A 14,727-nucleotide genomic window follows, 5' to 3' on the forward strand; every position below is an offset into this window, starting at 1 on the left:
TATATATTTTTTTTAGATATTAATTTTATTACTTTTTTTCTATTACTTTATATATTATAAGACATAAGATAAACTATTTACAATGTATATCCATGGATTAGTGTTTCTCAAATTTTAATATAATATATTTCTTCAAGAAATATATTACATTATTTCATTTGATCATTTGATTTTGATTTATTTTCTGCAAAACTTTCTTTCTCTTTTAGTATGTATTAAAGATTTGCTTTATCAGAAAATATTTAAATTTGAATAAAATGGTTTACTCTTTATATAGACACACACGTACACATATGTGTGTATTGAGATAATTTATATTAAAACTTTCTATTTTATTATATGCAATTTATGAAAATTGAGATAAAAAATCATCACATAACGAATATACTTACTTTTAGTGGACAAGTGACCAAGATATAACAGATGCAGTTCAAAGCATTGGTGTGACTGATTTTGCGGAGGTGAAATTCTTCGAAAATCGCGCCAACGGGCAATCCAAAGGTTTCTGTGTAATATCCTTGGGCTCTGAACAAAGTATGAGAATATGTATGGAAAGACTGCCCAAGAAGGAGTTACATGGTCAGAATCCCGTAGTAACGTTTCCTACGAAGCAGGCGCTGAACCAAGTATGTATAATTGTGCATTATGATACAAATAAAAAAAGAACGCAGTCGCAGCGTACGAAGATAGTACGTTACGATCGCTACATCGCGAGTAGTGGGATTTATACACGATAATTTTTCTTTATGTCCTTATGTTCTCTATGTTCTCAGTTTGAGTCGCAGTGTAAGACGCGACCCGCTCCAGCTCCGCAACAGAGTCAGAGCCAACGTCCTCATAACCCACATCAACATCAGCCACCGATGCCACCTCATCAACAGCATCCTCAACATCCTCAACATCCTCAACATTCACAACAAAATCACGGTCCTAGAATGATGATGGGTCCTCCACAAGGCGTAAGACCTCAGAGAATGCCGCCACCCGGACTGGGTCCGCCGGGGCCCGGTGGACCGGGTCAGCAGGGTCCACCGCGGATGCATGGTCCGCCGTTAGGACCTGGTCCGGGTCCACATCATCCTTTGCCAGGTCACCCTAATCAAGGTCCGCCGCCTGGTTATCAACAGGGACCATGGAATGGGCCGCGTCCCAATGGTCCTCCTGGACCGCCTAGAGGTCCCAGTGGACCTGGTGGCCCACCTCAGCAAGGTCCACCAGGACCAGGCCCTGGTCAGCATAGACCACCTGGAATGGTACGTATTACTGGCAAATTCTTTATATTGCTCGTTAATGAACAAAATACTTGTAATACATACTGAACCATATTCTCATATCTATTTAACATTACATTTTGCGTTATAAACGCATAAATAAATTTTTGAATTTATTTCTAGCAAAGTTTGTGTGATCTAAATTTGATTTTTTTGGAAACTTTGCAAAGTATATGCACTAGAAAAACTGTACAGCAACAAAAGTGTTATAGATATAACAAAATATAAATTTGGTTACTTTTCTTAAAGTATTAAATGGCTGTAATGAGAGAATGGAAGTACTACTTTCAAAATATAGGAACATTAAAAAAAAAAACATAAAGAACATTAAAAAGCACATATAAACTTTAATTTATTGAAATGTATTTAATTGAAATGAATTATACATGGAAACTTTGGTTTTATGATAGCACTCGCGATATTAGTGATTGCTTTAGAAGTATTGTTCTGAAAATTCTTGCGATGTACATATGATGTAGAAATCCTTAACTGTGCAGAATCTGATTATTAATATATTGGGAAATATTTTTTTAATAATTATTTTTTTTGTGATAGAATAATTATGGTTTGCATGCAAGATACATTTATACAGATTATCTGCACAGTTTCGAAAAGATTGATTAATGCATGTCTGTCTATTGTAAGAATCATAGTACAGGCTTAAATATGTTTTGCACTTACATGTCTTACGCGTAAACAGAGTTGCACTAGAGATCTTTCAGAAGCCAGTTACCATATGCCACAGGTAACTGATAATTAGGTCTTTTTTCAATTCTATCTTTTTCGTCTTGTAAAAAAACAGATCTTTCTGTATCGTCTAGTCAATTATTTTCATTACTCATAATTTAGAGTGCTCCAATTCCAAGGATTAAATTTTTATATAAATAACTGGCTATATTTAAAAATAAAAATAACTTAAAAAATAACAATAATTGAGCATATAACTAAGAGAAATTAATTACATAATACTCTAAATAGAATAATCTCCCCAAACTATTAAATAAGATTAAATCGATTTGTATGGTATTTTATTGATGCATTAAATGTTATTATGCATAATATTTGTGATTTGCAACAGATACATATTACTATACATATAAATATGTATAAAAGTTTATTATTGTGTAAATCAGTGTAATAAAATGTTTAAAAATTGCTATTCTAACAATACATATAATATTATATATATTATTATAATTTATATGAATAATATTTAATATAACACTATAAAAACAATGTTAAATTTTTAAGAGAATATTGAGATGTGTTTTTTGTTGTTATATTTTTTAGTATTAATAATTATATCTCTTTACGTGAAAACTTCGCAGAATTTCCATTTTACAAAGTATACTATATATAATGTGGATTTGTCTCCTTACACACAAATGTTTTTTAATTATAGAATTATTAATTTGTTTTCCCTCACATGAGCTTGTCAATTTAGTGATTATCTAATTACGATAGAGTGAAATAGGATCTTTATCTGTCTTTATCCAGCAATTTCACGGTGGTCCACCTGGACCGCCGGGCCAGGGACCTCCTCGCGGCCCACCTGGACACCCTGGTGGACCTCCAGGAGACCCAAGAGGAGCTCAACCTCGCCCTGAATGGAATAGACCGCCAGGTTCGTGCGCAGATCATCTTTTGTTTTATATTCTCGTGAAAGACTTGGTTTTTACCTCTGTGATATCTCGTTTTCATCTCGAAATCTTTAAGATTTATTGCTCCTCTGAAACATCTTGAACTTGAATGCCTTTGTATTACTTTCCCAATTTGCATGATTGAATAAACGGTGAATGAAAAAGCAACGAAGAACATATGATGGAAATTTGTGAAACCGGAATCGCACAATCAAAGTAGTGGTAGTATATTACTATGTCATCTTCAATCTGCTGAGAGAGCATATTAGTATTACTGATAAGACTGTTCGATATGTGCATAGGAATGCATCATGGGCCTCAGGGACCACCAGGTTTCCCTCAACATCAACATATGCAAGGGCCGCAGCCTGGCCAAGGTCCACCACAGAGAGGACCTCCTCCAGGTTCTATGGGTGGTGAGAGACTTAGAATGCTCGTTCGGTGTTATGAATTTTATTAGTCAATTGTTTAACTATTCTATACATACAAGATGCATGATATTGAGGGAAATTGATCTGGCAGAAGCATTGAGATGCAAGATGTTTCAAAGGATCATTTCGTAAATTAAAATGTGCGAAAGACGTACTATTATTTATTAAATTTACCGATTCCTAAAGTATCATTAATAATCATCGTAGTAATTATATATTGCACCATATCTATAATTCATATATATCTCCATAAATGAATTTCGTCCTATGCACTTCTACATTATCAAAAAATTGAAAATATATATAATAGAAAAAAAGGACAAAAAAATGACTTAGAATAAAATTCGAGATTATAAAATAGAAATGTAATTTCTTTCTAAGAAATGTCTCACAACGCATTTATAAGTTACGTTTGATAAAATTAAGTAAGACGCTTCAAAATGTGAATAAAAGCGAGATTGGCGAACTTAAAAATATTTTAAGTCGAAATTAATATTAATCATGTACATGTTAGGTCCGGGAGGCCCGCCTCCGGGACATGGTGGACCACCGCAGGGACCTCCTCAAGGACCGCCAGGTGGTCCGGCACCTCATGTCAATCCGGCATTCTTCCCCCAAGGACCACCTCATCAGCATCCCGGCCAACATCCACCAGGACCTCCCGGTCCACCTCATGGTCCACCTCACGGTCCACCTCACGGTCCTCCTCATGGTCCTCCTCATGGTCCCCCTCACGGACAACCACATGGACCGCCGCATGTACCGCCACATGGTTACGGACCACCGAGTGCACAAGTATTATCTCGTTATCTTATTTAAATATTCAAAGGGATAATTGATAACTTTCTTTTCTATCACATCTGTATTAAATTTTAACACATGCTACTATTTTATATAATTTCTTTGCAAAGTAATTTATTCATATTACACTAAATTAAAAAAATACGTTTAACTAATCACACTTGTTACAATTTTACTTGTTATAGTATTAAGAGAACATGGGCATATCGCTGATTGCTCGTTTTGAATTATGATTAAATGATATATAATACAATATATTGTATTTGCCAGTGTATAGTGATTTATTCAAGTATATTCAATTCGTATACGTTATCATACATTAATCCTTAAAAATTTGGCATCTTACAAGAATGAAATAGTTCTGCGTATTTTCTATTTATCACAAAATTTCTACAAAAAATATTTCAGTACAATTCTCTATATTGTTTCAGGCACCTTACGGAGCACCCGGACCTGATCATCGTCCGGAAGGTCCGCCTCCGCTCACGGAACAAGAATTCGAGGAGATAATGGGCCGCAATCGCACAGTATCCTCGTCCGCGATTGCCCGAGCGGTGTCCGATGCTGCGGCGGGCGAATACGCAAGTGCCATAGAGACCCTGGTCACCGCTATATCGTTGATCAAACAATCAAAGGTAGCCGCCGATGACAGATGCAAGATTCTGATCAGTTCCCTCCAAGACACTTTACGTGGCGTTGAAACTAAGAGCTACGGATCTGGACGTAGAGGTGAGTACCTAGTATATTGTTAAAAATTGTCAAGATTAGGATTCCATATAAATCCGTTTACCGTTAAACGGCAAACGTAATAGCCTAGTATATTGTGCTTCTTTTTGATCAATATGATTTGTTAAAAATTGTCAAGATTAGGATTCCATATAAATCCGTTTACCGTTAAACGGCAAACGTAATATATATATATATGTTAAGATGAATAAAATTTTTTAACTTTCTCTCTTCTAAAAATAGAATTACAAAAATCTTTAAGTTTTTTCTTCTGTTTCTCTGTCAATGTATTACTTTAGCTTTGTCTTAAAACTATACGACTGTCATTCAGTCATATTCATTTCACGGATAACGAATTTTCTTGTAGAACGTTCACGTTCGCGTGACAGAGAGCGTAGTCATAGAAGACGACGCGAACGATCCAGAAGCCGGGATCGGGAGTATCGTGAACGTAGCAGAGACCGAGACCGAGAGCGCGATCGAGAACGTGATCGTGAGAGAGAAAGAGACCGCGATAGGGACAGGGAGCGTTATTACAGCGAACCATATCCGAGAGAACGATCACGCAGCAGAGAAAGAGAGCGCGAACGTGAGAGAGATCGTGAATATAGAGAGAGAAGCAGAGAAGAAAGGTAAGCCAAATGATCTCACCAAATTATTCTCTTAATTGCACCTCTCGGCTTTAGTGAGTGTCCATTGCGTGAAAGGACAAGTCCTGTTGAGGAAAATTTTTTGAGAACTTTAATGGTTCAAAGAAATAAACCCCGCTGACGGTAATAAAGTATTATGTATTCCGTGAGAAATATGTCATTCACAGAAATATATAGAGCATGCTACTATTCAGATTGTGTACAGTGAAAGAGGATTAACTAAATTTCTCCGTTCCGATATATTTTTCCTCGCACATTGGAATTTACTTATGCCGAATTAATAACTTTCCTTTACGCTGTTTATCGAAGACATAAATGCAGAACTTTCAAATTATGCGTTTATTCCGCGAGCAAGAATTAAAAAGCATGAAAGAATTTCGGTATTATTTTCGACGCAAATATGTAATATTCTAAAAGGAAAACAAAATAGCAGAGGAGAAAAGATCAGTAAGCCATAAAAACGAGCAAACACACAAGTATGATGACTTACTTGTCGATAAATTTGATATATCGCAAGAGTAGCGCATTTTTTTATTACCTTAATCGTAAAATTGTCTATTCGTTTTAGATTTTATATATCTCGAATTATTGCACAATAGGCACGAAAAAAATAAAGTTAACACTGCATTTGTCTTATGCATCGTAACATAATGCAACGCGATGCTTTTTTAATAGTATAGCTGCAATTTATAAATCATTATAAGCAAAATTGCCATTATTGTAGAATCATGTTGGAGGCTATATCATAATTTTCCTCTGATAGTATATTCTGCCGACTGATCTTTTTCAAGTATAATTACGCAATCGAGTAATTTTTTAATCATCCATCTGTGTATAAGTTCACACTGTATATTCCATTTTTTTATATAATAGTTCCTAAATATCGACATTAGATAACGTATTAGGTAATAAAAATTAGGTAACAAATATTTTGAACTAATTGTGTGTATTCGTGTAAACAATAGATAATGCGGCATCATTGTTCGTCTGTTATTACTAAATATGCAACGAAATATGCGACGACATAAACGATTCACAAATTGTATTTATTGTGTTAACGAAAGAGTAAATTGATTAATTATTAAAACGAAATATTAATATTATTTTTCATATTTATTTTAATATAATTGTTATTTTATTATATATTATTTTTTATGATATAGAGCAGAGTATCTTTATATACAATATCATATTTTTTCAAGTATACTCGCGGGCATGAGTTCAACATAATAAAATTGGTATAACGATTTAAAAAATATTGGACGTAACAAGACATTACATTAATATAAACAAGTTAGAAAACGCCAAAGATTTATGTATCTTTTCAATTTATTCGTACCGGCACGAATTTACGTTATATACAAAAAATTGTATTATCTTTTCGGTTTTCTCGCGTATATAAATTAAACTATGACTTTTCATGAAAGATCATGAGAAAAATCAGGTACACATGGTGGCAATGTAAGATTTGATTACACACATCTATTTATAATTATTTTAGTTATTTATCACTATTTTTAATTTTAAGATTTACATATGAATATACATATGTTGCGTATATATACATCATTTTTTACACGATATGTCGCTATATTTTATAAGTATTACTTAATGGATAGAGCGACGAAAAATCCCTTGATTATTGAATAAAATATAATTTACAAGCATAAAAATATATAATGGGTAATAACGACCAAATATACATACATATATAAAATCTATATAAATATCAATGGCAAATATTTCTAGTTCGCGGTTTACGCTCTTATGCTGTATTGAAACTTTTTTAGTATCATAATGAGGAACATGAAACCCTGTAATCATGTACGCGAAATACTGATCAAAATTATTGGAAAAATTAAAAAGCAAATTAAAATATATTTCAATGTGTTACTCAATTCGCTCAATATACTCTTTATTGCATGCTATTCTGTTTATCTTTTTTCTTTAGTATATGATACCAGGGTTGATGTTAAATCAATATCTCGCCCTGAATCATGATTCTTAACTCATTGATCGCTGATATTTATATCGGTATTCACTAAAATTTAAACATGTATATACTAGATCTTTGTTTTATAAATTGCTCTATTCGATCGCAATTGTGTGTACGATACAATTTACAATTTTTTTTTTGTATTTCTACGGATGATTACTATGTAATTGTAAAAAAGCCTTGTCTTGCACAAAGGTATCTCTCTCGTTGATATCGAAACAGCGACGATTTGAACTATAGTCTCTCTTAGTATAATCTTTGCTTTTAATGCAATGTAGCTGAAATGTAAGCCTGGTTATAATGCTATCGTCATAACAAAATATCCATTTTTCATTAGTACAACACGTCAATCAGCCAGGCCAAGAGTAAAAGAAGAACCGCCAGAGACGGCACCCGTATCGTCTTCCAAGACGTCTAGGTAATTAACTTTTTTTCATTACAGTGAATGCATGTAGACTTAAACGCTAAGTTTAACGACCAAATAATGAAAATAGAAAATAAATGCTAAGTTTAACGATCAAATAATGAAAATAGGAAATGTCTCATGCACCTAGTGCGTAGACAAGAAAAAAATCCATGTCCTTCCTTTCATCTTTCATTTCGCCCATCGGGGCATCAAGAAAAAAATGCGCGTAGAATAGCGAAGTAAGAAGGAAACTGAAATAACGCGATTAAGATAAATAAACGAAAAGATCGAAGATCGTTCTTCGATTAATACTAAATCTTTTATTGCTACTAGCTTGTAGGAAGAAATATATAGGGAAAAATATATTTTTTGTAGAAATATTTGTGTGTTTCTGTTGTAAAAACTATGTAGTTACAGATCTGTTATCGCGTAGTAATATTTTTAAATTTGTCGGTTTGTTTGTAATTATGCGTTTTTGTACACGAGAGATATATCGAGTAGAGCAGAGTCCATTAAAGAAGGCAAGGTGAGAGAGACAAAGGCAGCGGAATATATTCGGTGTTTCTTTGTATTTAGGCTTAATATAAGAGATTAATGTTCATGGTAAAGTGGACGCGCTAGATATAATAAAGTATACAAAGCAGCATTAAAATAAGATAATTGGCTGACGTGACTTGTGTAGGTATTATGACGATCGCTACAGAGAGCGTGAGCGAGAGAGAGATCGAGAACGTGAATCAAGCCGAAGACCATCCGAGCGAGAACGGGAACCAGAACGGGAACGTGAACGGGAACGGGAGCGGGATCGTCGAGACGAACGAGGAGACTCCTCGCATCGCTCAAGACACTAAAAAAAAAAAAAAGAGAGAGAAAAAATACAAGCATCGAAGAGATGACACAAGCAAGGTGTGCTAATACAACAGAATTGAAGAATCTATTTGACAAAACATTATGGATGGAACAATATACACATATACACATTCATACACACATTGCGATCCTCTTAATCCTTGAAGTAAAAATATATTATGTCGCTAATAATGTTGACATGAACATACGTGACACCCAAAGATTGTTGACAAGACGCGACGATATCGAAAGATATTGTAGGATTACGATTAAAAAATGGGTACTTTCAAGATTTGCTTTAACGAAGCGCTCTTAGATTAGTCTGAGGTTTTAGTATAAACTCTACATAGAATTCTGTACGTTCTTGTCTTCTTTTAAAATAGTCGAACTCGTGCTCACCGTAGAATTATCGTGAAATCTCTCAATTGATCGCAGAGTTACTTTTATCTTGCATACATATATCTAATATGGTATAGTGCACTCTCTCTATATGTACACGTATATCTATATGTAATTGTATTACGATTAAGAAAATATTCATATTTAGTCCGAGAATAGATTTGTAAAATGAATGGCTATCGCGTACGAGATTTCGAGAGAAGGTAAGAAGGAAAGAAAAAATGAAATATATTCTGATGCAAGATCGCACGAGATTACGATTTACAGTGGCAAGAGGAAAAAAAGATGGGAAGCAAGATGTACGAAGAGAGCAAGAGTATTTTTGAAAAAACTGAGGGAAGAAAGAAGACATCTTACGCGAGAAACCTTCTTCAATCTTCTTCAACACGGACGAGATTCAAGATTGTATCTTAACATATATATATATATACATATATATAATACATATATACGCTTTCAAAAAATATAAATGCCAAACATGTCTTTACTTTATTCATCTTGTACACACAAAATCCTGATGACATGAAAAAAAGATCGAAGACTATGTTTTTATTTCTGCGATTTTACGAAGCTCCCGAGCTCTTATTGGCCGAGAGTTTTTCGAAAAGCTGAATCATTATATGTATTAATTCTCTGATGCGTGTGATCGGCCTATATAACTTGCAAGATCTTTTATTCAGTATTAAAAAAAAAGCTGTACGCTCATCTGAGAATTTATAATGAAAAAGGAAACCATCTTCGCCACAAGTGAAATAAATCTTTAGTAATTATATATGATCTGCTTTTCGAAAAAATACAAGTTGGAGAACGCTTTATAATAAGAAATTAGAAATAAATGCGCTAAAATATCATGCTTCTGAGAATGGACTGTACAAATTGTTATCTCGTAGTATGTATTTTGTAAAAATTTATAATATGCATCTCTCTCTCATATACAGTTACATATTAATAATAATATGTAACATATATGATGATATTAAAAATTCATACAAATTTCATAGAGAATATTTGGAAAATTATCTCACGAGGCATTATATATAACGCAATTATTCCTATGTAAAATCAACAATCTTTCCTGACTTTTTGTGTTATGAGTTGTAAGACTAAGTTAAAAAATGCATGAAGCTTTGGTTATAATCACATATACTTTCATGCAGTATTCAAAGTACATATACATATGTATACATATGTATATAGTCAATGATTATTATATATCATTGATATTAATGACTGCAAATAGCATTAAGAAAATCAAAATTATTTGGTACATGGAATAGTCAAATTGTTCACTTAAAATTATGTAAGTCGGCGATGTGTGTATCACATGAGATATTGACATATCGAACGCGATTACATTATATATATTTCACTCTACTATAAATTAGTGGAATTAACAATTTGACTATAAACGTAAGTTTATTGAGTTAAGTCTGTCTAACAATATATTAATAAATTTTGCATAACAGAGTCATCAATCATTTGAAAGAGAAAAATTAAGATTCTTTGCAAAATGACTTTGAAATGCAAATTGTTAATATTCTTTCTATGTTCAAACACTGTACACATTCCATTTTTAAGAATGAAATATTAAATATTCATCTTTTTTACAAATCTATAGGTAGACTTAAGCTTCAAATAAAATTCTGTTGGATTAACAAATAATTCCAAAGTGCTTGTAAATTCTACGAAAAGTAAGAGAGAGCAGAAGAACACAAACGAAAATTTTTGACAAAGTTTATCTTTTATACGTAATTTATCAATGAAATATTTTTGTAGGATACATGTGGTTTTTCTTATCTATGTAAATTGAGGTTAACACTTTTTGAATAGTATCTTTTTAGTTTTTATGCTCAACTAGTCTTAATGTAATTTTTCAGAAGGATAAAATTATTTATCTCTTTTCAGGAATGGAAGAAGTGAATTTTAAAAGATATACGCGTTAAATAAGACCATATTTTCAACAGCAAAAAGTCGCGTGTGTAAATGTATTTCTGACTTCTATGTTACAAATTACACACAAAAATTGTAAATTACTTTATCATGTAATCTGGATAATCAGAACACTGATGGAATTCTATATTAATCGATATGTGGCTAAAGATGATATAATATGTTTTTAACATTATGATTTACCACCCATTAGCGCTTGAGAAAAGGTTCTTTCCTTTAAAATTATTTCTGCATGAATTACACATCCAATATATTTTAATTTTATTTATGTCGAAGAATCCGACGCACATACATGAGGAATGAATCTTTTAAATGTTAATATAATATAATTAATGTATTCTTAAGTTTTACAATGCATTGATTGCATTTTTAAGCTCGAGATTTTTTTAATATCTAGTATCACAAAATTAAAGAAACTGCTCGAGATAAATTGCACATTCAATATCATTTGAATGTTGCGAAAATCCATTGTAAAATCTTTCTCGAATTTACGAAAAAATTTGTGATTATTTGCGCATCAAATCTTAACACGTATTTAATAAGAACCGTAGAAATTTTTTAACTGAAGATTGATTGTGCTACACAAAGCGCGATCGTATATAATTCTATTCATATGTTTGATATTGTTATATATGCGATAATATTTGGCATCCTATTTAAATGCCATTAAAGTAGAACACATTTGCTATATTTCTAGTTGAATTATCCGAGAATGGCTGTTAGTTGTTCTAGTCTGATATTGAATTTTGAAGTGCGATGATTTTTCAATGGAATTTTTGTACATTTAAATTTACGAGAGAGAAAGAAAGAGAGAAACACGTAGCGTTTACTAATATGAATACGAGAAGCTGTTCTCATATGCAGTATTATTGCAAATTTTGACGACTTTTTAATGATACATTATTGCTCCGCAAAAAGGCATCACATAATTATAAAATGTGATGTAAATGTTTTACAAATATCTTTTGAGAAACCGCGCACAATATATATCAATATTAGAATCGTACGTTATGCTGCCATAAAATAGTTTCATACTAGTCTGTATTATAATAATTATATTGGTAGCTTTATTAATTTAGAATTCTAATGTTGATATTTTGTGCGTGATTTCGTGTACGATCGCACGAATTCAATCGTCTGCATAATTTATTTCTATGCATATTTATCAGTTTTTACTCTCTAGAAACTTTGTTTGTGTGTATGTGCTAAATGCACATTATACGATCACGCCTCAAGAGAGGTGTTCAACCAACTCGCAGATTAGAAACCGCAACCATTTCGCCGACGTATTATAAGTCATGATTGCGATTATTTGTCATACTTTTGATTTCACGTAGCATTTTATTTGCGTAATAGTAGTCGCTCTCATTTGAGAGAAAGAGAGAGAGAAAGAGAATAAGGTTGCCTGGGAGAGATATGTATATGGACGTAATAATGGGTAAGTGCAACACAGAGAAAGCAGCTCTATATTTATAGTTATATTTAATTTTAAGCGTATTATTTTGTGCGTACACAAAATATGAACAGACATGCACTTTTTTCGTAAAAAAATAGACTCTTCCATTTAATGTCTCTTTCATGATAATCTCTAAAAAGAAAAAGAGAAACGACACGTATATTTATTTGTAAACGATTTAATGTACAATCGCAACTCTCGCGATTATTTTGCAAAAATTATATTAACACGTTGTCCACTATGTATGTGTATTGTTAAAATTTTAACGATTGCGCACAACAATATCTTTTCATTTTCTTCATAATTCGTTGTACACACAACAAATTGTTGAAATAATATTTGGCAATTATTGAAATCAACAAAACAACTACACAGCAGAGAGAGCAACGTGTTAAGATTATCTTACAAACTGCTTCCTCTTTATATAATTCGCGATCTTGTTATAACTATTTATTGGCAAAATTATTATATTGAGAGAAAATGTGTCGATGATATATCTGTCAACGTCTACATTTTCTCTACTATCACTATTCAAAGGACAGTACTTTATTTTATGAAAAAAATAATTGGTGTAATTAGTGCTCGATTTAATGGCAATTGATGATATTTATAAAATATTAAAAATGTTAAACATTGCGCGATCTTGGTTCTCAGCAAGTATATGAAAGCATATAAAACTGACAACTATACATTTCGAAAAGAATCTTTCTGCTTCCAAATTGTATTGTAAAATTTTTGAAGAATGTGGAGATATCTCTATAATATCTTGCGATTTATTGTAATCAATTATATCTCTTATTTCTCTCCATGATATTATACAAAAATAGACACGCGCAATTTAATGCAAATTTCGCGTAAGTTATGATACTTTCATAATATCCATTGAAAGAAGATGAAATATTTATTGGTCTACGATTCAGCGTATAATCGATATTTTATTCAAGAACTCGTAAAATTGAGATTATATATTGCTTCAATTGAAGCTTATATCTAAGGATGAATTACTAGAGAGGACATATATAAGCCAAAAATATTTTATCAATATTTATGTCTGCAATAACGTTTTACTGCTTTTTTATAAGTATATACAAAATGATTTTATAGACGAAGTGTATGTACAAAGTTAGACTATATAAAAGAGGAACACTTTCTAGTCATACTGTGATAGAAAGTCACAGGAAATATTTATGCATATTATTGCAATTTGAACTGTGATACCGATATATAAGAAATAATCTCGTTAGTAAATATTTTTTTCTCTCAAGTTGATAATTTTATATATATATTAAAAATATAACTCCATATATAAAATAAATCTAAAAATAGTAATGTGTCCGGTGCTATTGCATTAGGATACACGATATATTTATAGAAATAGTGATGAAAGTGTCGTCCAGATTTGTAATTTTTTATACGAAATTTATTTCATATATAAGGATACATACGTATGTCGATATTTAATCATTTATCTTAAAATCTAATTAACTACGAACGATTAAGATTTTAAGTTTTTGCTTATCTAAAGAACAACATACTTTACAAAATCAAAGTATTGAGCACGACAAATTAGTTGCCAACTTTTCATATGTATAATAGATCAATATACGAAATTTACACGTTATATGCGTGTAATTATAATAAATATTTCAATAACGTCGCGAATAAGGTAAGTGATAAGACAAATAATGTAATATTAATGTAAATGTATATAGATGTACACATTTGTCCTTTCCCTAATTTCTCGCAAAAGTTTCATAAGCGGCGTCAGGAATCACGCGAGGAAATTTTATTTTATATGCTGTACACATATACATATCTGACAACTCTCTGTACATGAGAAGCTATAATCAATCATTGCAATTGTAATTAATAGCATTATCTTATTGCAATTAAAAAAAATTTAATAACGAATACGTAAGATCCGGTGATTTTAAAAGATATGCGCACTATCGAGGTAATACAATAGTATTTGTATCATAGCGATTTTGTTCTTACAATTAATTTAAGAGACTCGATTGTGAAAACTCGTTTGTTCAATTTCCAACTGTGATAATTGAATGTACTGAGATAATAAATCCAAGTATATATTTGCGAGAGAAAGAGAACTTTAATAAATATATAAGCGATAGATAATAAATTCAAGAATATATAT

General features: G+C 31.9%; 1 protein-coding gene across 4 annotated transcripts in view; it reads left to right on the top strand.

The window, feature by feature from the left end:
• Positions 1-9,661, top strand: part of LOC115236230 (cleavage and polyadenylation specificity factor subunit CG7185) — a 13,367-nt gene extending 3,706 nt beyond the window's left edge. For 3 of the 4 annotated variants that reach the window (XM_029808544.1, XM_029808546.1, XM_029808545.1), the window contains 9 exons: positions 399-626; positions 774-1,253; positions 2,769-2,895; positions 3,214-3,327; positions 3,857-4,137; positions 4,575-4,872; positions 5,237-5,501; positions 7,853-7,933; positions 8,604-9,661. In XM_029808544.1, coding sequence (XP_029664404.1) covers positions 399-626; positions 774-1,253; positions 2,769-2,895; positions 3,214-3,327; positions 3,857-4,137; positions 4,575-4,872; positions 5,237-5,501; positions 7,853-7,933; positions 8,604-8,772 — 2,043 coding nt within the window. In that variant the 3' untranslated portion in view covers positions 8,773-9,661. The remainder of the gene's footprint in view (positions 1-398; positions 627-773; positions 1,254-2,768; positions 2,896-3,213; positions 3,328-3,856; positions 4,138-4,574; positions 4,873-5,236; positions 5,502-7,852; positions 7,934-8,603) is intronic. The other variant, XM_029808547.1, reaches the window with a different exon arrangement.
• Positions 9,662-14,727: the final 5,066 nt, after the last annotated feature.

Source organism: Formica exsecta, unplaced genomic scaffold, assembly GCF_003651465.1.
Source record: "Formica exsecta isolate Colony F162 unplaced genomic scaffold, ASM365146v1 scaffold247, whole genome shotgun sequence".
In the NCBI taxonomy this organism is placed as follows: domain Eukaryota; kingdom Metazoa; phylum Arthropoda; class Insecta; order Hymenoptera; family Formicidae; genus Formica; species Formica exsecta.